The sequence below is a fragment of the Podarcis vaucheri genome, assembly GCF_965113315.1.
Source record: "Podarcis vaucheri genome assembly, chromosome: 15".
NCBI classification, from domain to species: domain Eukaryota; kingdom Metazoa; phylum Chordata; class Lepidosauria; order Squamata; family Lacertidae; genus Podarcis; species Podarcis vaucheri.
The window spans coordinates 35,098,074-35,124,639 of NC_138753.1; the positions used below are offsets into that span (position 1 = coordinate 35,098,074).

Consider the following 26,566-nt stretch of genomic DNA (forward strand, 5'->3'; position numbering starts at 1 on the left):
AGACTCACTTTTTCCCTCCTAAAAAGTAAGGGGAAATGTTTGTGCATCTTATGGAGCAAATGCAGGCTGCGCAGCTATCCCAGAAGCCAGAACAGCAAGAGGGATTGCTGCGTTCACTGCACAGCGATCCCTCTTGCTGTTCTGGCTTCTGAGATTCAGAATATTTTTTTTCTTGTTTTTCTCCTCCTAAAACTAGGTGCGTCTTGTGGTCTGGTGCGTCTTATAGAGCGAAAAATACGGTACTTCAGTGTGTAGTCTGTTTCATTGTAGGAGGGTAAAAGGGGGTCAGCTGCTTCACACAGCAGAATGAAATAAATAAGGTCCTCTGTTTCACTAAACTACTTGACAATGGCATTTAAACTCTGCTACTGAGGCTCTCTGGGTGCAGGCCCCATGCTTTCAAATTCAAATCTTTTTCCTTTGCTGTTAACTCACACACACAGTTCTCTAGAGGATTAAATATAATTAAGAATTAATTTATAATTAATATATAATTAATATATCCTCTTACCGATTCCCATCAATTGCCAAACTCTTGCATGCATCAAGCAAGCTTACCTAATAGTTTTGACCAGTGTTTTGACAAAAGGTCCCACAAGCTTAGAGCCAGATCCTGCCCACCAAGGAATGTGGCCCTCAGAGCCCCAGCCACTTCTAAAAGCCAGCAGAAATATTCCAGCCATCTCCCCTAGAGCACATTTGCAGTCAGGAAAGTTAAGTGACAGGAGCCTAAGAGGTCAAGGAAGAATTGCAGAGCAGCCAGGACATAAAATACAGGTAGCCTAATGGGTTTAAAACACATTAAAATGCACCAAGCATGAATAGCATAGTTTTTTGAACGTAGTTTAAAAAATAAGGTGCCAAGTGCACATTTGTATTCATAGGTCGGGGCACAGGGCAGCTCTGGGGGCAAGCTGACTTCTTAGCAGGCAGTTGGGTAGGATCCTGCCTACCCACCTGTCGGGGAACTGACATCGGAGGGAGAGGCGAAGGGGAGGCTCCCAGACGATGCTGGCGAAGGACCCAGCAGCAGGGGGAGAAACAGCTCAGTAGAGGGGGAAGCCAATCAGCGCAACACCAGGGATAAAGGGGGCAGACGGGGGAAGTGGAGAGAGGGCTCCAGGACTCTTCACTGGACATCAGTGAGGAGAGCCCAGGTCCTCCGCTACCCACGCCTTCCCTGCGCAGAAGACTCCCGCGCAGTGAGAGGAGGAGGAGACTGGGTGTCAAACAACTTTTATGTTGGAAGAGGTTCAAGAAACGCCCACTGACGGATTCTGCCAGTGACTGAGGCAGCCACCATGAGGAGAGGCTGTGCAGTCAGAAAGATTTAACAAGGCATATTAACCGAGAAAGGCACCAGTTTACGCATGAGTAACTCATACCTATTACACCACCCTTAGGAATACTGCTTTGTTGTGTACTCAGTGCTATTAAAATGTCACCCCTATTTCCCCCCATTTTATCCAGATTTACTGTTTCTGCCAGTGTCTCTGTGTATGCTATTAATCGGTAGGGATGCAAGAAGGAACCGTTTTCCATTCTGCCCTGTATTCATTGCACTGTTTCCATTCCACTGCAGGCCGTCTTCCATCAAAAAACTCTGTTATTTGTCTTGCTGTCTGTTGCGGTGAAATTGCATAATTCATTACACAGAATGACATTGCCATTCTCTTATGCCACTCCTTCGTTTTAGTGCAAAGGAATAGCAATGTAAATGTGAGGAAGGGGGGGCCATCACCAGTTGTGTATCATTTGCAGACTGAAAACAACAACAGCTCTAGACAATGGGAAAATAATATTGGGCAGCATTTAAACGCTGAATGGCATTCAGACGAGAATGGCACTGTGTGAATACTGCACAAAGCTTTTATCTATTTAATATCTTTTATTATATTTCTATCCCAGCTTTCCTCCTCCTAGCAGGTCATGTGCTCAAGACATCGATTCTATAAAACATATTTTGCTGTACTGTGCGAAATACGAGCAAGCCAGGGCTGAACTGATATTACCCTTGCTGGTACCTTTCCCGGGAAAATCAGAGGCTCACTATGTCAGGTTCCTAGTGGAAGACCAGACAAACGCTAGAACATTAGCAGTGGTGAAGTTTTTATCGGTGGTTGCAAGAACCAATGATCCCTATCTTTAAGTCTGAGCAAAATGCTTGTTTAACCTGGCAGTAGGCTGTCTGAATTGTGCATTGCTTTGTAACACTTTGTTGGGTCTCTGGACCGTAATAAAGATTGATTGATTGATTGATTGATTGATTGATTGATTGATTTAATATCTTTTATTATATTTCTATCCCAGCTTTCCTCCTAGCAGGTCAAGGTGGTATACATGACTCTCCCCTCACAACAACCCTGTGGGGTAGACCAAGTTGAGGGACAGTAACTGGCCCAAAGTCACCCAATGAGCTTCATAGCTGAGTGGGGATTTGAACCCTGGTCTCTGAGTCCCCAGTGAACTGCTGAGTGGAAACACGCTAAATCTCCACAAATAAAAGAGCTTGGGGGAGAGCGAGTCTGAGGGACCACAGGTTTTTCACCATTGCCTGTACAGTGGTACCTCAGGTTACATACGCTTCAGGTTACATACGCTTCAGGTTACAGACTCCGCTAACCCAGAAATAGTACCTCAGGTTAAGAACTTTACCTCAGGCTGAGAACAGAAATCGTGCTGCGGCAGCAGCGGGAGGCCCTATTAGCTAAAGCAGTACCTCAGGTTAAGAACAGTTCCCGGTTAAGAACGGACCTCCAGAACGAATTAAGTTCGTAACCTGAGGTACCACTGTACACTGAAAAGCAAAGGCTCTTCACGGTTTCAGGAGCCTTTTCTAGCCTCACCCAGAGATGCCAGGTGAGCATGGGGCACTGAATCTCAGGGTCGAGGGTTCGAGGTCCATGTTGGGCAAAAGATTCCTGCATTGCAGGGGGTTGGACTAGATGGCCTTCATGGTCCCCTCCAGCTCTACAATTCCATGGTTCTATGAAGCTGGACGCTTCTGCAGTCATAGCATGTGCTCTGCCCCTGTGCTTCACCCCTAATGTTCACCATCTGAATCAGCTTTGAGAAGCAATTTCACATTCACTTGAGACTCGTCCATTTACAAATGAATAGCCCTGATACGTGACCATGAGGTAAAGCGGTTTCTCTCTATGGCTACATACACACCATACATTTAAAGTGGTTCATTGCTTCCCCACCCACTCCAAAGAATCCTGGGAACTGTAGTTTGTTAAAGGTGCTGGGAATTGTAGTTCTGTGGTGGGTAGACGATAGACCCCAGCATTCTTGTGCTTGAAACGCATGTTGTGTGCGCAAACCTTGTCTTTTCTAGACTCTGGAATTATTTCCATTGATTTTAAAAGACTGCTATTTCATTTTTAAAAAGCTCTTCTCCAAATGAAACCTGGATGAAATACAAAGCTATTTTAATTTATTCCTTGGTCCTGAGCAAAGGGGTGATTACGCCTGTTCAGCTGCTTTCAAGGTCAGCGAGTTCTGGCTACAATACAAGGCGGTGCAGGAAGAAGAAACTGCATCACAGCAAGGGTTATTCAAGGTTTGCTTAGGAGTGTGTTCCTCTCAGCTTTCAAAACCCTACTAGCAACGTCTGGAGGCAATCCAAGGGCCCAAACAAGAACAGTAAAGCAACCCCAGAGTCGGTCACGACTGGACCTAATGGTCAGGGGTCTCTTTACCTTTGTAAAGAGACCCCTGACCATTAGGTCCAGTCGTGACTGACTCTGGGGTTGCGATGCTCATCTCGCTTTACTGGCCGAGGGAGCCGGCGTACAGCTTCCGGGTCATGTGGCAGGCACGACTAAGCCGCTTCTGGCGAACCAGAGCAGCGCACAGAAACACCGTTTACCTTCCTGCCGGAGCGGTACCTATTTATCTACTTGCACTTTGACGTGATTTCGAACTGCTAGGTAGGCAGGAGCAGGGACCGAGCAACAGGAGCTCACCCCGTCGCGGGGATTCGAACCGCCGACCTTCTGATCGGCAAGCCCTAGGCTATGTGGTTCAACCCAAACAAGAACAGACATTATATCAGAAGAAAAAGAAAGGAACTAATTCCAGATCACGTTCCTCGCTTTGCTAAACAAACTAGTTCAGTTTATGGCTCGAGTTCATCCAAATAATCCTCAGCCAAAAAAAGAAAATCAATTGAAGTGTCGACTTTACAGCAGTGAAGTTCAGAACACCAATGACAAACTGTTCTCTTCTCCTTTTTTAAGACGCTGCCTGGAGCTCTGAACATCGGAGAGGACAGTGACGGTGGCTGTCAAGAGCATCCTCAAAGACCTGCATCATATGCCTGTATGCTGCTGGGGGGGGGTGCTAGATCTCCTACAGGCTTCCACTGCCCGCTGAAAATAACATCTCTCTGGCCATCTGTTGTTCATGCTTCCTGGCCCGATTAAATTAGTCCTTCACTCCAGCAAACCCATTAATAATATAAGGCCTAATAAGTTATTGTTGACTGAGCAGAATAGCAGGCTCCTGGTGGAAGCTGCAATTCTCCATGCGTCAGGCTACAAAGCCAACACACACATTACGATATGATAGGATACGATAATCTTTACTGTCATTGCCCCATACAAAACAACAAAACTGAAAAAATCGACATAAGGTAAAGGTACCCCTGCCCGTACGGGCCAGTCTTGACAGACTCTAGGGTTGTGCGCTCATCTCACTCTAGAGGCCGGGAGCCAGCGCTGTCCGCAGACACTTCCAGGTCACGTGGCCAGCGTGACGAAGCTGCTCTGGCGAACCAGCACCAGAGCAGCACACGGAAACGCCGTTTACCTTCCCGCTATAAAGCGGTACCTATTTATCTACTTGCACTTAGGGGTGCTTTCGAACTGCTAGGTGGGCAGGAGCTGGGACCTAACAATGGGAGCTCACCCCGCCGTGGGGATTCGAACCGCCGACCATGCGATCGGCAAATCCTAGGTGCGGAGGTTTTACCCACAGCGCCACCCACGTCCCAGCGCCACCCGTGTTGTCTTGTCCCATACAAAACAACAAAACTGAAAAAATCTACATAAGACATTCAAAAACCAACAGGCCTGCCATCCCAGCTATCCCAACCTGGTTAGCCCCCTAAAAACTCTGATACCCCATTTTAAAATAAAATATACTCCCGTAGAGACTCCTTACACTACATTTAAAACCAAAATCACATTTGGATAGAAACTGTTTCTCAAGTGGCTAGTCCTAGTCTTTATAACCCTGTACCTTCTTCCAGAAGGTAGAAGCTGAAAGAGATAATTTCCGGGGTGCGCACTATCCTGCGCTATCCTGCCGCTTTCTTATGGCACCTGGAAGCATAAATTTGATCCAAGGTGGGAAGAGTGCACCCAATTATTCTCTCCGCAGTCTTTACAACCCTGGACAGCATTGTTTTTTCCCTGTCCATGCAGCTCCCAAACCACACACACAGACCATAAGTTATCCTGCAACATTTCGGGAGGACAAAGTGGGGCACCACCCTCCCACTCGTGCTGTCTCCGCTCTCCATAGCTGCCCCACTACTTCTCTCACCCTTACCCACTTGGCCCCCCACCCGCCCGCCCCCCACTTTTCTCGTGCCCCCACCCACCCGCTGCTTCTCACCCTTGCCCACCCAGTGCACGAGATCAGGGTGCCCTGGGATGAAGGCAGAGCCTGAAGCGCCTTCATAGAAAGCAGGGCCATCCCGCCTAAAACCAGACACTTGGCAAGTATGACACTCTCGGAGCAGGTAGGTATAAAAGTGAAACAATTCCTTTCTTTAATTTCAGCTGGGGTACACATGACACACCCAACCCCGTGGCTGGTTATTGTCAGGGACTGGGCAGATGAGGAATGGTGGAGACTGCCTCCCCACCCTGACCCTTCCAGGGAGGAGGAAGAGGAAGACAGTATAGATTTACAACAAAAGTTCGAGGGAGGTCTCAGCTCAAAGGCAGATGAGAGGGGAAGTGGGGAAACCATGGGAGAGCCAGAGCAAGACCAGGCTGACACGTTGTCATTAGAAATCATTCCAGACCCTCCTTCTCCCAGAACCCGGTGAGCGTTAAAAGTAGGAGAGCAAAGAGCTCAAAGGCAGAGGGCAGGTAGCAGCACCTGTAGAGGAGATGGTGAGAATGGTGAATGAAGAAGTGGGAGAGATGGGGAGTGGAGATTCACTCGGGACAACACCATTATCCAAGAGGCTGGGTTCTACAGAGCCTCTCTCTGTAGATACAGTGGTACCTTGGGTTACAGACGCTTCAGGTTACAGACTCCGCTAACCCAGAAATAGTACCTCAGGTTAAGAACTTTGCTTCAGGATGAGAACAGAAATCACGCAGTGGTGGCAGCGGGAGGCCCCATTAGCTAAAGTGGTGCTTCAGGTGAAGAACAGTTTCAGGTTAAGAACGGACCTCCGGAACGAGTTAAGTTCTTAACCCGAGGTAGCACTGTATTCTTTCCAGTGCCTTCTTAAATTAATTTTGTTTTGACAAGTGTATCCCTGACATGTAGATCTTGGTGTGTTTCAGTCTTTTTTTCTTTTTCACGTTGATTTTTAATTATCATTAAATGAATGTTTCCTGTAAACCACAAAGAGATTTTACAACAATCGCACAGCATATAAATGCTGTTCAATAAATAACGTGCACCCGTGGAGCTTCTCCATGAGAGCAGCAGTGCTTGCCAATCAGGGATCCCAGTCACGTGGGAAAGCTGGATGAAAGTGAGCAGGCAGAACGTCCTCAAACTAATGCCAAATTTGTGGCTGCTGGGGGAGTGGCATGCAAACATGTTAGACACAACAATAGTGAAGATGTCCTCACACACACACCCTTCGTCCTCTGTATTCACTGAGCACATGGGGTGAAGTGTTCTTTGAAAACTCCTACAGATGCACTAAAAAGAGAGCTGAAAAATGTTCCCAATGCTGTGCTGCCTTTTGAATGCTGCAGGCCTAATTTAACTGCAACCAGGGGGGGGGGGTTGCACCAAATTCATTGAATTATATATAAGACTCTGAATATGGAGTGTGGATTTCCAAGAGCTGTGTTTGAAGTATGTTTTTCCTTCCCTTCATTTCTGTTTTCTTCTTTTCTAGGCTACAATTAGCCCTCGGGTTTCAAAAATTACAGAAATGGTGAGATAAAAACACCCAACAGTGAAATGGCAAACGTCTCTGATGCATAGTAAAAACTAAATATTGTCTTCAATATTTCAAAATGCCTAACGTAAATATTGTCAGATATTGCCATTGTTATTTTTAAGATGCAGATATCTACGAGTCTCTTCCTCTTTGATTCCCCCAGACCAAATCCTTATTAGACTTACCAGATGCTCCCAATACCAAGAAAATTGTCGCCAGATTATATTTCAAGAATGCAAGCATTCTCTACTTTAAGAATGCAAGGGTCTTTCAAAATCCACTAACCCCCTTGGGATCTTCCAGACTCCACAGTTTTCATCATCCCTATGAATTCTCCTCTTTAATCTCATCCCAAACCAACGTATGATGTCCTGCCAGTCTCCAGAGTTTCCTATCCACTGGAGAGTTCAAGGTTTGTCCTTCATTCCAAAAAAATCACAAGCTAAGAAGACGATAATTGGTATTCCTTATCTCAGAATGTTCTAGCTCTATATAGACCAGAGCCTTATAGTGAATCCTATTTCTGACATATCCATCAGGCAAAATCCTAATCCCAGCCCCTGCCCCTCTCGTTTTCCTGTTCAATAGGTTTTGTTGGAAGGAAAAGGCGATAGAGGACCTCACTTCTTCCAAGTGGTCTAACACAAGAGCCTCCTCCCTCTAGTCTTTCAACAACACTCCAATAGCTCACACTGCAGATGCACAAGGACCCAGACGATCCTTTGCTCTGTGATGTGTGTATTCTTTTAGCCATCACAGCCACCATTGTCCTGAAGGCTGGCAAGCTATTGTTCCGAACGTGTCAGGGGTAGAGGCGGTACAAACATCGCCAATGTCAATCTCAGAGCGAACAACAGCCTAGAGGACAATGCCTCCCTTGACACACACATCAAGCTGTTTCATTCACTGTTTCCCCTCATTATACATGCCTTTCCATTACCAAAGGATGGTGACCCCAATTCAAGGATTGCTGAGAGATCTGTTCAGCTACCTGACAAGAGCTTCGTTCTCACATTTGATTACTCCTGCTTCCTGGAATGGCAGCCAGCTGTAATTTTTGTTTTGCAGGCATTCATGCAGCTGCTTAACCACTGTCCTCCCATTTCACTGTGCTTCAACAGCGTACGTCTGCCCAAGCTTGCCAACGATTATTTGATCTTATGATTCATGGACGGGAAGGGGGGGCGGGAGGACGCAAATCCAAGGAAGTACCTCTGTGTCGGAGACATTGCCGTTTAGCACCTCGATGTTAGGATCCCTCCAGTCTTCGGTGATGGATGGGATGTAATTGTCTGTAAGAGCATCCCAAACCCTGGAGAGAGAAAAGGCAAGAGGTTGTTAATGGAGGAAAGCTGCCTTGACAACAGGGGTGCACCCCTCGGAGCAACTGGCTCAGCGGGCAGCGTTCAAAAGAGAGCAGGAGGAAAATAAGAGCCACAAAGCCGCCACATCCAGTTCAGCTGAATGGCCCCAGTCGCAAACAATCACTAAACTGCCTACGATGTCCAAGGTGAACACAGTGCTGTAGTTGAGCTGAACTGATTTTTTTTTGCTGAGTTCGAGTTCAAAAATATTAAATGACAGGAGGGTTTCTAATTCAGTTTTAACGTGAAAAATATTCAGTCCATGAAACAATGGTTTGAATCAAAAAGGTGCCCTTCTGATAGCAAAGGGTGCCTTTCAGACAGAGGGCCTTCTCGGTAGTGGCACCTGCCCTGTGGAACGCCCTCCCAGCAGATGTCAAGGCAATAAACAACTATTTTACTTTTAAAAGACAACTGAAGGCAGCCCTCTTTAGGGAAGTTTTTAATGTCTGATGCTGTACTGTTTTTAATATTCAGTTGGAAGCCGCCCAGAGTGACTGGGGAAACCCAGCCAGATGGGTGGGGTATAAATAATAAATTATTATTATTATTATTAGTATTATTATTATTATTATTATTATTAGTATTATTATTTTGTTATATTTCATATGCAGAAGGATCCTTTTGCCCCAGCAATGGGCAGAAGGTAGACTGGGATCTACTGGCAGACTCTGGGAGGTTTGCAGTAGATCAGCAAAGACGTCTGCTATTTTTGGTTGCACGATTGGAACAGACTGGAAGTTCTTATGCAACAAACCTACTTCCCCCCTAATTTTGGACTTTTTGCGATAAGGGAAATGACAGGGAAATGCACTCAAAACTAGTCTAACACTTGATTTGACACAATATCATCTAATCTCCCAGCAAACAAGTTAGAATGAATGCTCTTTAAATAGCTAACCTTGTCTAACCTTCCCGCAAAAAAATGGATGAATGGTCAACAAACAGGCCATACAAAGTGCCCAAAATGACTAAATTAGGCTACTGAAATGACAAAAGTTTAGGTAATCAGAGGAAGACTTGTGTGTGAAAGCCTAAGCTCAGTTCTGGTAATGAAAGCAAATTTATAGGCTCATCATTTCCTCAAGGACAGCCAGTTCCTTAATTCTAACTGAATGTCTTTTGTACTTGGCTCTGCCTGGTAGAATTTTGGGTTCTAGTTCAAACATGATTCAACTCTGCACATCCCTGTTTCACACCTCATGCAAGAGCATTGTGTGAGGAAAAACAAAACTCAATCTAACAACTTTCTTCCACTAACACAAGACAAGAAGCAGCCAAAGATCTGCTACAGAACCTCCATATTTTGCAACTAAGAGAACTGTGAGCATAATGAAGTTCTTTAGATGCAGCCAATTGGTTGCAATCATTAAAATGCTTGCTTCCAAACACTCTATTCAGATTAACCCTGCCATTCCAAAAGAGTAGAGTAAACAATAAGTTTTCTTAACAGTACCAGTAGACCAGTCACTATGATTCTTGTTTTAACAGACATGAGAATTGAAGCAGAGAAATCTTGGCATATTTTGGTTTGATGCCTGATCCCCCAAAGAAGGCAGTAAGGCAGGTCAGGAATTGCAGAACCACAGATAGCTCCAAGTTAGCAACTTGCCCATCAAAGGTTGAGAGCAGGCAAAGCATCTCTAAGATTCTACCCTCAAGTACATGAATGCACGTTTTTCCTGTCAAATGACAAGTTCAATCCCTGGCATCTCCAGCTGAAATTGTCAAGCAGTTGGACCTTCTGCCCCAAACCCTGTCAATTTGCACCCTTGTTAAAATCAGCTACATCTAAAGCTCTTAGGAGCACTCAGCCCAAGCTTGTTTTCGTCATTCTTGTATCTGAATTGTTTCCCAGTGGCGTCTCCCACCACTAGACCATTCAGTGTGTCATTGTTTGGCGGCATCCCCAAAGCAGATGGCTTGCGGGAAAAGGCTTCTGATAAACTTGAATGTCACCTGCTGCAAACCAGTCCAAAACCGGATGCTTGGGCCTTGGTACCCAAAGCCCAGAACGTTCTCTCCAACATTCAGAACTTCCTGCCTGTTACCTGGCCCTTGCCACCTCTGCTTCTCACACCCCTGCTGCTGCCACATGACTTGTTTGCAGTGAAACAGCCCAGCGGCTGCCATGTTTGTTGCTATAGGACCACTACTTTGATCATGCACACATGCACAAAGTAGCATGCAGGACCAGGATGGCATGGCAGCAGGACCCATATAACACCACACACACAAGGGGGAGCGATATGCTGACCCCAACCTTATATACAACTTGATCACAAGAATTTATCATTTAGGTTATTCTGTCTAGATCTGAATTTTTCAACCATATGTTGTTGGACTATGACTCCCCTCATCCTCACACAGTTTAGCCAGTTATTAGGGATGATGGGAGTTGTAATCCAACAACATCTGGGAGCACAAGGGTGAAGAACATTGGTCTAGATGATGTGGCGAGCTCACCACTGATAACTCATAAATGTGTCATTTCTATGCATAAGTGGCTATCTTGATGGCATATATAAACAGCTCAGGACCACAATACCTCAAGGACTGTCTCTTCCCATATGAACCTATCCAGACCCTGAGATCATCTTCTGAGGCCCTCCTTCGTGTGCCTCCTCCTCAAGAGGTCAGGAGGGGGGCAACACAAGAATGGGCCTTCTCTGCAGTGGCTCCCCGTCTGTGCAATGCTCTCCCCAGGGAAGTTCGCCTGGTGCCTTCATTGTACACCTTTAGTGCCAGGCAGAAACGTTCCTTTTTAACCAGGCCTTTGGTTGATCTGATTTACATCCTATGCCAGATATGTCCAAAGTCCGTTTCAGGGGCCTAATTCAGCCTGCCGGTCGATTTAAACCGGCCCCCATGGCAGTATATGTCTTGGGGTAAAATCCAAAAAAAAGCTCAGTGACATCAATCTTAAAAAAACCTCAACAACTTTGGTCTGCCCTCATGTATGTTCACTTCATTAAATCTGGCACTCTTTGAAAAAAGTTTGGACACCCCTGAATGCCCTTTAAAATGTGGGGGGGATGCTATTGAGTTGCTGTTTTTATTTTTATTATGTATTTTGTGGTTTTATATCTTGTTTTTATTTTGTGAACTGCCCTGAAACCCCTGGGTATAGGGCGGTATATAAATTTTAAGGAGGAGGAGGAGGAGGAGGAGGAGGAGGAGGAGGAGGATTGGTATAAGTAGTAGCATTTTTTTCAGATCATTGTGCCCAGTCAACTACACTGCTGAGGCATCTTCCAAAGCTCTGATATCCAATTGTCAGCTCCTCACCATGCATTCTCCCCTCTGTCTTCAATGCTTTCATACAAAGCTTGACTGGGGCTCTGCAGATAGCAAGAACAGTCAGAGGCACCAGGCTGCCACCAAAATAGAGGGGGCCGGCTGTCAACGTCACACATATTGTGCACGTTTGTGAGGAGGAGCTGGCCACTGGACCTGCGATGCACAACACACAACATACGCAGGACCACGTCAGGATTGAGGGGGCCCAGTCCCCTGAAAACAAATATTGAGGGGGCTGAGGTGTCTTCGGCCCCCTAGAGTTGGTGTGTCTGACAGCAGTAGTAAAAAATATGGGCCTACTTGAGTCTCCCCTCTAACATTTAGGTGCCTAAGCAATTCTCTTCTTTAGATGCAGAACCATTAGTAGATGTTTTCTTGTAGGTAAAAGCAGTGGCGTAGCGTGGGTTGTCAGCACCCGGGGCAAGTCAAGGAATTTGCACCCCCAAACCCGTGGATTTGCGCCCCGTAGCCCGTGGATTTGCGCCCCCTAACCCCCAGATGTTGTGCCTGGTGCGGCCGGGCCTCCCTGCACCCCCCACGCTACGCCACTGGGTAAAAGCAAACCAGTCTCTGCCCAAATCTTCTAAGCTTGAGCTGCAGAGACACAGCTCACATTCATCTTTATGGCACAAAAAGACCGATGGGAAAGAAGCCAGTGTGGTGTAGTGGTTAGGAGCGGTAGTCACGTAATCTGGGAAACCGGGTTCGCGTCTCCACTCCTCCACATGCAGCTGCTGGGTGACCTTGGGCCAGTCACACTTCTGTGAAGTCTCTCAGCCCCACTCACCTCACAGAGTGTTTGTTGTGGGGGAGGAAGGGAAAGGAGAATGTTAGCCGCTTTGAGACTCCTGAAGGGGAGTGAAAGGCGGGATATCAAATCCAAACTCTTCTTCTTCTTCTAGAACAATAATACTAATGAAAAGGCATTTGACATGATGTGCCCACTCACACAGGCATCGAAAATATACTCATGCCTCTTTTTAATTTCCAAATATTTAGCATCCACGAGCTGTTCAGGGTTTAAAAATTTATATTCTCATGCAGTTCATCCATACTGGGACTGCAACTAGGGCGGCTGCTAACACTTCATGCCCAAAAGGAGGAAACGCCTCACACACCCAAAAGGCAAACATTTGCAATTTATACATGCTAATTTATTTGCAGATTTAGAAAGGATTTCTATAATTTAAATAGAAATACAATATATTTCACCAGCGCAGTTGCAAGATATCATTTTTTTAGTATGTCAACATCCTCACTGTGGAACTCCCTGGCTCTTGACATCAGACAGGAACCTTTGCTGTACTGTTTTTTGTTTTGTTTTGTTTTGTTTTGTTTTGTTTTGTTTTGTTTTTGGGGTTTTGGTGCCTGCTTAAAACATTTTTGTTTAGACAAGCCTATCCAAGCGGGTGGCGCTGTGGGTTAAACCACAGAGCCTAGGACTTGCCGATCAGAAGGTTGGCAGTTCAAATCCCCGCGACGGGGTGAGCTCCCATTGCTCGGTCCCTGCTCCTGCCAACCTAGCAGTTCGAAAGCACGTCAAAGTGCAAGTAGATAAATAGGTACTGCTCCGGTGGGAAGGTAAATGGTGTTTCCATGCGCTGCTCTGGTTCGCCAGAAGCAGCTTAGACATGCTGGCCACATGGTCAAAGGCCTGGAAACGATGCCTTATGAGGAACGGCTAAGGGAGCTGGGCATGTTTAGCCTGGAGAAGAGGAGGTTAAGGGGTGATATGATAGCCATGTTCAAATATATAAAAGGATGTCACATAGAGGAAGGAGAAAGGTTGTTTTCTGCTGCTCCAGAGAAGCGGACATGGAGCAATGGATCCAAACTACAAGAAAGAAGATTCCACCTAAACATTAGGAAGAACTTCCTGACAGTAAGAGCTGTTTGACAGTGGAATTTGCTGCCAAGGAGTGTGGTGGAGTCTCCTTCTTTGGAGGTCTTTAAGCAGAGGCTTGACAACCACATGTCAGGAGTGCTCTGGTTGGACTCGATGGCCCTTGTGGTCTCTTCCAACTCTATGATTCTATGATTCTATGATTCTATGACCCAGAAGCTGTACGCCGGCTCCCTCAGCCAGTAAAGCGAGATGAGTGCCGCAACCCCAGAGTCGGCCACGACTGGACCTAATGGTCAGGGGTCCCTTTACCTTTACCTATCCAAGCACACAGATGTTGACACGTTTTAATCTCTCTTCCTGTTAATTTTAGTTTTAATGTTTTCAATTAACTATTTTCATAACGGTAATTACCATCTCTTGCAAACTGCTTAGTGGCATATAATTTTTCTGAAATCGGTAAGTGGAGCAGGTGACCTGGAGGCCGACTAAAATTGCAGATTAACATTTAAGCATATTCAATGCACATTTAAAGCACATGACTTCTCCCAAAGAATCTTGGGAACAGAGGTCTCCTAACAACAACTCTCAGTACCCAACAAATTATCTGGGAGAAGCCATGGCTGTTCAAAAGTGGTATCATAGCACTTTAAATGTGACTGCGGCTGTAATTTTCTTTAACTCCTACTATTTTTGTTGCTGTTAAACAGTTTAAATTTGGGGGAAAGTGGGCTTTTCAAGGACAGATCCAGCTTTGAGGGGACCCTCCTTTTCTATGTCCCCTCCCAACAATGGTCAGCTTTCTACAGACACTGGGTGTGCTAAGTCCTCACTGGTTAGGTAAAGGTAAAGGGACCCCTGACCATTAGGCCCAGTCATGTCTGACTCTGGGGTTGTGGCGCTCATCTCGCTTTATTGGCCGAGGGAGCCGGCGTACAGCTTCCGGGTCATGTGGCCAGCATGACTAAGCCGCTTCTGGCGAACCAGAGCAGTGCACGGAATCGCCGTTTACCTTCCCGCCAGAGTGGTACCTATTTATGTACTTGCACTTTGACGTGCTTTTGAACTGCTAGGTTGGCAGGAGCAGGGACCAAGCAACGGGAGCTCACCCTGTCGCGGGGATTTGAACCGCCAACCTTCTGATCGGCAAGTCCTAGGCTGTGTGGTTTAACCCACAACGCCACCCGCGTCCCTCCTCACTGGTTGGTTTGTCTTGATTTTTTTCCCCTTCAATGTATTTTTTCTGCTTCTACAAATTTTAGGGTTCCCTTTAGTGTGCCAGTACCGTCCCTCTTGTTTCCCAGTTGCCCTGTTTTGGCTGCAGAAGCATTACAATTCAGCCTTCATCGTATCTCAGCGTCTGAGTTCACAATTCATATCTATTATCTGAACGTCAATAGACTTCTCCATGATTTTTCTCTTGGTGCTCTTCTTGCCACACAAATTATTAAAGTGGGGGACAGATCACACAGCACAGATGACCACTTCCCTCAAACCAGAGGGCTGCTCATCGTTTAAATCAGGGGTCAGCAACCTTTTTCAGCCATGGGCCAGTCCACCGTCCCTCAAACCATGTGGTGGGCAGGACTATATTTTGGAAAAAAATATAAATACCTGTGCCCCACAAATAACCCAGAGATGCATTTTAATTAAAGGCACACATTCTACTCATGTAAAAACACCAGGAAGGCTTCACAAGTAACCCAGAGATGCATTTTTAATAAAAGGACACATTCTACTCTTGTAAAAACACGCTGATTCCTGAACCATCCGCGGTCCGGATTTAGAAGGCGATTGGGCCGCATCCGGCCCCTGGGCCTTAGGTTGCCTACTCCTGGTTTAAATCCATCTCATATTATTATACAATCACAATGGTATCTGCATAATATTTGTGCAGACAGCTGATACGGAGGAAGCATCTTCACTGTTTTGACAGCCAAAGCAAACCTGGGATCCTTTTCGTGGAAGGAAGCATAAATTCTCTTTGTTTTGTACTACAACGGCCAGATTTTCATTTGCTTTTTCTTTCAGCTGTTGAATCTGTTGCTTCCCTGTTTGGCTCCTTGCAGCTGGCAGAAGTCTCCCCACCCACCCTTTGCTTAACCCCATCAATGTTTTGCCTCTCCTGAATAGACATGTTGTTTACTAGTATAGAGACATATCAGAAGAACCTCATGTTTTCCCAAAACTCAGTTACACAAAACACCTTATTGTCCAATAGGAGTGCTCCCACTCCAGGAGAAATCAGTGAGGAAACATACATCTTTCCCCACGGAACTTTATACCAATGGAACTAGTCCTTATGGAGCAAGCCCCCTCTCTTTTCTTATTACAGTGGTACCTCGGTTCTCGAACGTAATCCATTCCAGAAGACCGTTCAAGTTCCAAAACGTTTGAAAACTGAGGCACCAAAGGGCTGTCTGCAAATTCAATTGAGAAAATTGAAAAATACACAGCAGAAGCCATTCAATTTCTGAGGCGCATTCAAAAATGGAAGCATTCACTTCTGGGTTTTCAGCATTCGGGTTCTGAAACATTTGTCAACGGAAACATTCAAGTACCGAGATACCACTGTATTATTATTATTATTATTATTATTATTATTATTATTACAGTGGTACCTTGGGTTACATACGCTTCAGGTTACATACGCTTCAGGTTACAGATTCCGCAAATCCAGAAATAGTGCTTCAGGTTAAGAACTTTGTTTCAGGATAAGGACAGAAATTGTGCTCCGGCGGCGCGGCGGCAGCAGTGGGAGGCCCCATTAGCTAAAGTGGTGCTTCAGGTAAAGAACAGTTTCAGGTTAAGAACGGACCTCCGGAACGAATTAAGTACTTAACCCGAGGTACCACTGTACTATTATTATTTATTGAATTTATATACCACCCTATACCCCGGGGGTCTCAGGGCAGTTCACAGAATAAAAGCAAGATATAAAACCACAAAATACCTATTAAAAATAAAAACAACAACCCTTTTCTGAAGTAAGAACAGTGTTGTGTTCCAAGAAAAAGGTGCTGAAACTCACCTCCCTCGTTCTCTTACAGTGGCGATGGCGCCCACCTGAGAGGTGCCAGAACTAAGTTCCGGTGAGTTTCGGCTGAAAAAACCCCACTGAGTAAGAGCTATGGGAATCACCCATGGACCTCTCAGGTATGGTCCCATTTCAGATGCAATGACCTTGCTTATTAGCTCAAGTTTGCTGCTTCTGAACCAGACTGTTTCCAGGAATGCTCACCTCTTCTGATGTTATGGATGTGAGGAATATAGGAAGGGGTTGAATCACATCATATAAGAACAGGCCACCAATATATTTGCATTTGCTAATATATATGTGCGCAAATGGAAAGTTAGGAGCAGCTAATAATTTCAATGGAAATGCAACCCTTCTCTCCACAGTGCAGAGGACTGTGGTGCTAACTCTTGGTAGGCAACTTCAAAGAACCTTCTTGTGGTCCTTTAACCTTCAAAACTTCACCACCCAGACTTGGACCAAACAGCCCATTAACAGCAAACTCCTTCGAAAGTGGGACTGTCCTTTGACATCCTTCAAATATATGCTGCTTTTTCATATAATAAGTGTCTGGCTCCTCCAGCCACCTCCAGAACTGCAGTTACCAGAGTTCCCAGGCAACTGTCCCTGGCTGCATCAAGCCAATGGCCCACCCAGCCCAACAGCAACTAAAGCCCATATTTATGTTCCGTGTTCTTGTTGTTACTATTAGTCTTTTTCAGTGGTGGCTGGTGTCATGGCACAGAGTCACCTTCTCAGCACTGGCATCGTGAAGCTTACTTGGACATAGCAGAGGCAGAGAGTTCAGGCCTGCACAGAGGCATCAGCTAAGCCAACCTGGGGCACCTGTTGTGGCATCTGCACACCCACAAACCCCTGTCGCCCTGCAATTCACAGCTGTATCAGTAGTGGGAGGGCGGTTCTGCCCTGCGTTTTCCTGCGTTTCTTGTACTGCATTTCTATTTAAAGGGACTTGAAGCAGTGTGTGGGAGGGGAGGGAAGGGGAGGGAAAGCTAAAAATGAAATGAAATATTTCTAATGACATCTTTAGGTGTTTTCAAAACTTCTTGCAAAGTACCTTGCAAAGGCAGCATGGCCTGAATGCAGGCAAGAAGGGACTTTCAGTAAATAAATAAGGCAATACAGTAGAGATCAAGAACCTGATTTAAATTAGAGAACAAAAGCTCAGGAAGCAGAGGGAAAGAAAGAAAAGGGAGTGGCAGAGAGAGAGAGAGAGAGAGAGAGAGAGAGAGAGAGAGAATCAACTTGCCAACTTTGGGTTTTAGCCCTGCACAGTGCCTGTCTGCGGCCTTCAAGAGCAAAAAGGTTTCCTTGGCCTTGTGATATGACACTTTCTTCTCTCTTCTTTTAGAAGTTTGGGTTTTCACGTTTACAAATCTGCTCTATGAAGAGCGGGGAGTGATAGCCAAGGGCCAACCAACCAGCACTTGAGAATGGAAGAAGTGGTTTTATGTGACTGATGCAGAGGCTTAGCCATTCAGTGCTGTGCAACTCCAGATTCTGCACAGAATCAAAATGAAACAGGTTCCCTCTAGAGTTTACTTTGAAGGGATGGGAAAATAGTAGAGTTGTGTTTTTTTTCTAAATAAGAGCTTACTGCTGACACTATTTACTTCTGTATTTACTTACTACTTCTGACCACTGATCTACTTACTCCTCATCCTGCAGATTTTCCTCCTCTTCTTGTATCTGGAGTTGGTTTTTCACAGGGGCCAAGTTTTCAGTTTTGGCATTGTAATTCCGAAAGCAGACATTGAGCTTCTCGTCAAATTCATTGACCAAATCTTCCATGGACTTGAAGCTGATGATCTCAGAGGAGAAGTTCTCAAGCTCAGAAAGGGAGGGGTCTTCCAAATGCCGAGGAGAGGAGCCATAAAAATAATGAGATTTCTCTTCCCGGTCTTCAATGTAGCATGGCCTCAGATCTTCAAACTCTTCATCCAGGCTTACCAGAGGGGCTTCCATCTTAGGTAGCCTAATGGAAGAGGGGAGACTTCTGGAACACAAAGGACATTAATGAGCCAATAGCAGTAGACATTCAACGATGCAAGAACAGCCCTGCAGCCATAGGCATATTTCAATGTAGCATCAGAAATGAGTTACTCTCTAGGGTAACTAGGATGGAGCATTTCTGCAACAGCAGCAAATAAGTAGGACCTCAACTCCCTAGTGCTGTGTTGGTATAAACACTAGGATTACAATGGGTTAAGATCCAGACAACCCAGAAGCCATTTCCCGCCCCATCTCCCCAAAACAGTACTTCTGCCTCAATCTGTTAGCTGCCATCCATCCTCCAGCCGCCTCCAGACACTCACACAGGACCTTCACCGACTTCACTGGTTCTGATTTGAAAGAGAGCTAGAGCTGGGTGCCATCTGCATAGTGATGAACACCCAGCCCAAACCCCCTGATGATCTCTCCCAGCGGTTTCATGTAGATGTTAAAAATCATGGGAGAGAGGTACCCCACAAGTGAGAGCCCAGGGGTCTGAACACTCATTCCACAACACCACTTTCTGGACACGGCCCAGGAGGAAGGAGCGGAACCACTGTATAACAGTGCCCCCAGCTCCCAGCTCCTCTAGACGGTCCAGAAGGATTGTCATAAACAATGGTGTCAAAGGCCTCTGAGAGATCCAGCAGGACCAGCTTTCACCTCAGTCCCTGACCTGCCAGGAAGAAGAAGACTTTGGATTTGATATCCCGCTTTATCACTACCCGAAGGAGTCTCAAAGCGGCTAACATTCTCCTTTCCCTTCCTCCCCCACAACAAACACTCTGTGAGGTGAGTGGGGCTGAGAGACTTCAAAGAAGTGTGACTAGCCCAAGGTCACCCAGCAGCTGCATGTGGAGGAGCGGAGACGCGAACCCGGTTACCTAGATTACGAATCTACTGCTCTTAACCTCTTCACCACACTGGCTCTCCAGGGTTAAAACAACAACAACATGGTCCATAAAGGATATTACTCCAGCAATCACTCAGCTTGCTTCCAAATATCCTGCTTTAATTTGCTACATTTTTGCCTCGTCACCCAATCTGAACCAACTCGGTTTCCAAAGTGTGCTGTTAAGCACTTTGGATATTACAACCTTTAAAATGAGTTCATCGAAGCAACATGGGATGCAGCCAAAGATCAGGCCTCCTTATCCCATCTAAAAGAAAGCTGCCCATTTGCCTGCTGTTTCTATCTAGCCATGGTTGCTGGTGGGCGGACAGGGAGCCCAAGCTCTTCTGGGTTAAATCTTCTCCATTGTCACAAAATCCATTACAAATGCAAAGAATCATTTGACCGTCGCTCCGTTTCTGTGACAACCCCGCGCAGCACAAAGAAGCAACTGTTGCTGCCATTTGGGGAGGGGATCTGCATGTCATTTTAAAGCATTCCACAGCTATCCTGAAAGCTGAGCACATGGGAATGGTAAATGCTTTATTATTTGACGCCTATAGCTCAGAGTGGTGTGCATATGGGCTTTCTACTTCCAGACCAGGCCTTAGACTGGGAGTGGGAGAGAAAATAAGATTCAGATCCCATTTAAAGGCAAGCCTACCTAATTCACAAAGGGACGCGGGTGGCACTGTGGGTTAAACCACAGAGCCTAGGACTTGCCAATCAGAAGGTCGACGGTTCGAATCCCCGCAACGGGGTGAGTTCCCGTTGCTCGGTCCCTGCTCCTGCCAACCTAGCAGTTCGAAAGCACGTCAAAGTGCAAGTAGATAAATAGGTACCACTCTGGCGGGAAGGTAAACGGCGTTTTGCCAGAAGCGGATTAGTCATGCTGGCCACATGACCCGGAGGTTGTACGCTGGCTCCCTCGGCCAGTAAAGCAAGATGAGCGCCGCAACCCCAGAGTCGTCCACGGCTGGACCTAATGGTCAGGGGTCCCTTTACCTTTGCCTAATTCACACTTGCCAAAACAAGACGGGTTCAATCCTTCAAATTTGCACTTCTCTGAATTTTGCAACGCCGAGTAGTGCGTACAAAAATGCATATACTAAAGCAGGGGTCAGCAAACTTTTTCAGCAGGGGGCTGGTCCACTGTCCCTCAAACCTTGTGGGGGGGCGGACTATATTTTGGAGGGGGGAAATGGACGAATTCCTCTGCCCCACAAATAACCCAGAGATGCATTTTAATTAAAAGGACACATTCTACTCATGTGAAAACACGCTGATTCCTGGACCATTCCGCAGGCCGGATTTAGAAGGCAATTGGGTCAGATCTGGCCCCCAGGCCTTAGTTTGCCTACCCATGTACTAAAGAGTTTGATGTGCACATGAATGCATATATGAGTAGAAACAAAATACAAAAATTGGGGGGGGGGGATTGCCTTGCAAAAATGTACATATCAGGGGAAATGGCAAGAGAATAATGGAACTGCGGAGTTGGAAGGGGACCATGAGGGTTCTCTAGTCCAATCCCCTGAAGTGCAGGAATCTTTTGCCCAGCGTTGGGATCGAACCCACGACACGGAGATGAAGAGTCTCATTCACACAAAAATGCCAATGAATTTTCACACACACTACTAAAAACACACATAAATCGATGTGGAAATGTGGAGAACTGAACCTAAAATTGTGGGGCGGCAGGAAAGGGGGAGAGATGAGAAACTTAAGAGAAACCGAAACTGACATATTCAGCTATTCCTACTTTGGACCAAGGATGGGAACATTGTAAGCTTGCTCGGACAGATCAAGTAGCATTAGTCAGACTGACATTTTAAAGAGAGAGAGATAAAGGAAGATTTGTAGACTGCTTAGTCACAAAACTCTATAAGCGATATACCGTATTTTTTGCACCATAACACTCACGTTTTTCCTCCCAGAAAGTAAGGGGAAATGTCTGTGCGTGTTATGGAGCGAATGCCTGCGGGGGGTGGTGGGGATCTGCTGCAGTCGTGAGCAGAGGATCCATGGTTCCCCTTCCTTCCCTCCTCCATGGTTACAAACATGGATCCACATGGATCCTCAGGATTTTTGCATTGGGCTTCTCCAAACTCACTGTCAGATCACATGTCTGTGGCCACAGCATGAACCACAAAAATCACATATCCACTATTTCGTTTAGAATATTTTTTTTCTTGTTTTCCTCCTCTAAAAACTACATGCGTGTTATGGTCTGGTGCGTGTTATAGAGCGAAAAATACAGTACATTATAGAGCAGGAGTGGTGTAGTGGTTAATAGCGGTGGACTCGTAATCTGGTGAACCGGATTCGATTCCCCACTCCTCCACATGCAGCTGCTGGGTGACCTTGGGCTAGTCACACTTCTTTGAAGTCTCTCAGCCCCACTCACCTCACAGAGTGTTTGTTGTGAGGGAGGAAGGAAAAGGAGAATGTTAGCCACTTTGAGACTCCTTAGGGTAGTGATAAAGCGGGATATCAAACCCAATCTCCTCTTCTTCTTACAAATCCCACACCTGTCTACCAGAGGCAAACAGGGCACTGCTCTACCAACATCAGTCCGCTCCCAGACACCTCCAACCTTTGTTACTCATTTCTTACAACCACCCCAGCAGGTAATAATAATAATAATAATAATAAATTTTATTTATATCCCGCCCTCCCCAGCCGAAGCTGGGCTCAGGGCGGCTAACAACAATCAAAATAGTGCAACATTCTAAAACATTCATTATAAAATTAATTAAATCAAATTGAAATCAAATTAATGGCAACCATCAAGCAAAATTTTGTGCAGATTGCCAGAGGAGGGGGTCAGGCTGCGCCCTGACAAAAGGCCTGGTGGAGCAGCTCTGTCTTGCAGGCCCTGCGGAAGGATGTGAGGTCCTGCAGGGCCCTAGTCTCTTGTGACAGAGCGTTCCACCAGATTGGAGCCGCGGCCGAGAAGGCCCTGGCTCTAGTTGAGGCCAGCCTAACCTCTCTGAGGCCTGGGATCTTTAGGGTGTTTTTATTTGCAGACCGTAAGTTTCTCTGTGGGACATACCAGGAGAGGCGGTCCCGTAGGTACGAGGGTCCTAGGCCGTATAGGGCTTTAAAGGTTAAGACCAGCACCTTAAACCTGATCCTGTACTCCACCGGGAGCCAGTGCAGCTGGTACAGCACCGGATGGATATGATCTCGCAGCGAAGACCCCATAAGGAGTCTCGCCGCAGCATTCTGCACCCGCTGGAGTTTCTGGGTCAGTCTCAAGGGCAGCCCCACGTAGAGCGAGTTACAATAATCCAGTCTGGAGGTGACCGTCGCATGGATCACAGTGGCTAGGTCAGGGCGAGAGAGATAAGGAGCCAACTGCTTAGCTTGGCGGAGATGAAAAAATGCCGCCTTTGTTATAGCTGTAATCTGCGCCTCCATGGAGAGGGAGGTATCGAAGATTACACCCAAACTCTTCACGGACGATGCTGGCACTAATTGCACCCCCGCAAGAGACGGGAGTTGCCCCCTCGATCCCATATCGCTCCGTCCCAGCCAGAGGACCTCTGTCTTCGAAGGATTTAACTTCAACCGGCTCCCACGTAACCATCCAGCCACAGCTTCCAGGCATCTGGTCAGTGTATCTGGGGCCGAGTCAGGATGGCCATCCATCAACAGATAGAGTTGGGTGTCATCGGCATACTGATGGCAACCCAGCCCAAAACTCCGGACAAGCTGGGCGAGGGGGCGCATAAAGATGTTAAAAAGCATCGGGGAGAGAATCGCACCCTGAGGCACTCCACACACCAAGGAGTGGCGCGATGACAATTCCCCCCCAAGCGCCAGGTAGGCCTGGCTGCCAACTTCCTCCTCCTGAGTCCAAGTTTTTCCTTTTTAGAATTCAGTTATGAGCAGTGGTTCTCAACCTGTGGGTCCCCAGATGTTGTTGGACTACAACTCCCACCATCCCTGAGCTCTGGTCTTGCTAGCTAGGGGTGATGGGAGTTGTAGTTCAACAACATCTGGGGACCCACAGGTTGAGACAGGCAAGTCCCTCTAAACTTAATGGGACTTATTGCAGGGAACCACAGTCCATTCACGCTGCACATTTGTTGGACCTTTCAGTGGTACCTCGGGTTAAGTACAGTGGTACCCCGCAAGACGAATGCCTCGCAAGACGGAAAACCCGCAAGACGAAAGGGTTTTCTGTTTTGGAGGCGCTTCGCAAGACGAATTTCCCTATGGGCTTGCTTCGCAAGATGAAAGCCCATAGGGAAATCTCCAGGGACCTCTTTTAAATGCTGGTGTGGGGAGCAAAGCCTTTCCCCCCCTCCGGCCTTCAGAAGAGGTCCAGGAAGGCCGGCGGGGGCCAAAAGGCTTTGCTCCCCACCGCCAGCATTTTAAAAGCAGTCCAGGATAGCAGGGAAGAGCTTCCCGCTGTCGCGGACGGCTTTTGAAGGCAGGCGGGGGGGCCAAAGACTTTCGCCCCCGCCCACCTTCAGAAGAGGTCCAGGACCTCTTCTGAAGGCGGGCGGGGGGCAAAAGTCTTTGGCCCCCCTGCCTGCCTTCCCAGGGGCTTTTACATCGCCCCGGACAGCGGAGAAGTCCTCCGCTGTCCCGGGCGATTTTAAAATGCCACCCGCCAGCATTTTAAGATCGCCCCGGACAGCGGAGAAGTCCTCCGCTGTCCCGGGGTTTTTTTAAATGCTGGGGGTGGGAAGAAAAGCCCTTGTCCCCCCCCAGCCTTCAGAAGAGGTCGGGGGACAGACTGTCCCTGGACCTGGTCTGAAGGCGGTTTCCCTAGGAACGCATTAATTGATTTTCAATGCATTCCTATGGGAAACCGTGCATCGCAAGATGAAAAAACCGCAAGAAGAAAAAACTTGCGGAACGAATTAATTTCGTCTTGCGAGGCACCACTGTACTTAATTCATTCCAGAGGTCTGTACTTAACCTGAAACTGTTCTTAACCTGAAGCACACTTTAGCTAATGGGGCCTCCCACTGCTGCCATGCCACCGGAGCACAATTTCTGTTCTCACCCTGAAGCAAAGTTTTTAACCCAAGGTACTATTTCTGGGTTAGCGGAGTCTGTAACCTGAAGCGTATGTAACCTGAAGCGTATGTAACCCGAGGTACCACTGTATTTCCAAGAAAGAGTTCTGGAGACTGAAGTTTACCCCTCGCAGGGTTACTGTTCCCAGCAATCCTTAGCAAACGACAGCGGCCAGAATTCTTTGAGGGGGGGAAATGTGCTTGGAAGCTGCTCAGGAGTTCGCTCCAGCCAAGTGTTTATTATTACAAAAGGCTCTGTGCCAAGACACCTGCATCCTAATCCGTAATACCGCTCCATGTCTTGTTCCCCTTCCAGCCCACCAGCAACAATAGCTATTCCTTTGCCTTGCATCAGAAACCTTTATTATTCCAGTCCTGAACACTTTCACACAGCTCCTGCCAACAACTAGGAGGGACGGGGTGGGGGCAGAGAGAGAGAGAGAGAGAGAGAGAGAGAGAGAGAGAGTTTTTGTCCGTTCAACTGTGTTATGCATAGAGGCCAAGACATCCTCAGCTCCCTCTCCACCTCTGGCCACTGACCTTCCTGGCCCCTTGATCTTTAATTTTATCTACCTTCGTCTTGAATTCCCATAAAAGGGCCCCTCGCCGGTAGCAGGAATGACCTCCAATTCCAAGGGGACACATGGCTTCTGGGCAGGCAGCGGAGCAGAAGCAGGGCTTCCGATGCGCTGCTTCATTTCACTGCTCAAATTCCCTTTGGCCCAACGCGATGCGACAGAAGCAAGCTGAAGGTGGAAGTCAAAGGATAAGAGGAAAGCGGAAAATATTTCCATGAAATCGCTACCGGTTCCTCCCTGCTTTTCACTTTGACAAGCTCCCAAGTACTGAGAGAGGGAGAGAGTGGAAGAGCATCTGCTTAGCAAGCAGGTCACGGGTTCGAATCCCTGCATCTCCAGGTAGGGCCGAAATCCAGTCTAAAATGCCAGAAAGGCACTGCCAGACAATTTTCAATTTTTTATTCTGTATGTATGTATGTATGTATAATTTCTATACTGCCCTATACCCAAAGGTCTCATTGCGGTTCACATAAAATATCAAATACATAAAAACAAAATAAAACCAACAACCCAATAAATAAATAAAAAACCCAAAAGAGCCAGCATTTTTAAAAAGGGTATAGGATGTAGATCAAGTCAGGCAAAGGCCTGGTTGAAAAGGAACATTTTTGCCTGGCGCCTAAAAGTGTTTAGTGAAGGCGCCAGTTTAACTTCCCTGGGGAGAGCATTCCACAGATGGGGAGCCACCACGGAGAAGGCCCATTTTCGTGTTGCCACCCTCCTGACCTTTCGTGGAGGAGGCACATGAAGTGGGGGGCTCAGAAGATGATCTCAGGGGCCAGGTAGGTTCATATGGGAAGAGGCGGTCCCTGAGGTATTGTGGCCCTGAGGCATTTAAGGCTTTATAGGTCAAAACCAGCACTTTGAATTGGGCCCGGAAACTAATTGGTAGCCAGTGCAGTTGGACCAGGATTAGTATAATATGCTCAAACCGTCTTGTTCCGGTGAGCAACCTGGCCCCTGAATTCTGCACCAGGTGAAGTTTCCAAGCCCTATGCAGGTTCAGGTGTGGGAGTCTTGTTTTGGTTTTTTTTTTTTAGATATTTATTAAAAGTTTTTAAGTGTGGGAGTCTTGGGCCGTCCAGATGTTGCCAAGCAAAAGCAAGCATCTACGCTCCATCCCAGAATGGAAGAGGCATTTTCAGAGTTCTGGGACACAATCCAGCCTGACAAAAGTGCTAGGGTTGTAAAGCAGAGCCAGAGAGGCCTTTGGGCTGGGGTGAAGGGGTGCAGCCTGGAGAGATTTCCAAGGGCCAAACAGACAGGCCTGGAGGGCCACTTTTAGACCCAGGCCAGAGGTACCACACTAGTGATCTAGTCCAACCCAGGTTTGGTGCCAGTCTGAAGTCAGTCTAAAAGTCTGAAGCCAGCCCTGGT

At 46.8% G+C, this 26,566-nt stretch overlaps 1 protein-coding gene across 5 annotated transcripts in view; it reads right to left on the reverse strand.

Moving 5' to 3' along the window:
- The window catches only part of FEZ1 (fasciculation and elongation protein zeta 1), a 50,883-nt gene that overhangs the window by 21,155 nt on the left and 3,162 nt on the right, over window positions 1–26,566 (reverse strand). For all 5 annotated transcript variants that reach the window (XM_082200564.1, XM_082200565.1, XM_082200562.1 and 2 more), the window contains exons 2-3: window positions 18,346–18,687; window positions 8,360–8,459 (exon numbers count right to left, since the gene is read on the reverse strand). In XM_082200564.1, the coding sequence (XP_082056690.1) occupies window positions 8,360–8,459; window positions 18,346–18,656 (411 nt within the window). In that variant the 5' untranslated portion in view covers window positions 18,657–18,687. The remainder of the gene's footprint in view (window positions 1–8,359; window positions 8,460–18,345; window positions 18,688–26,566) is intronic.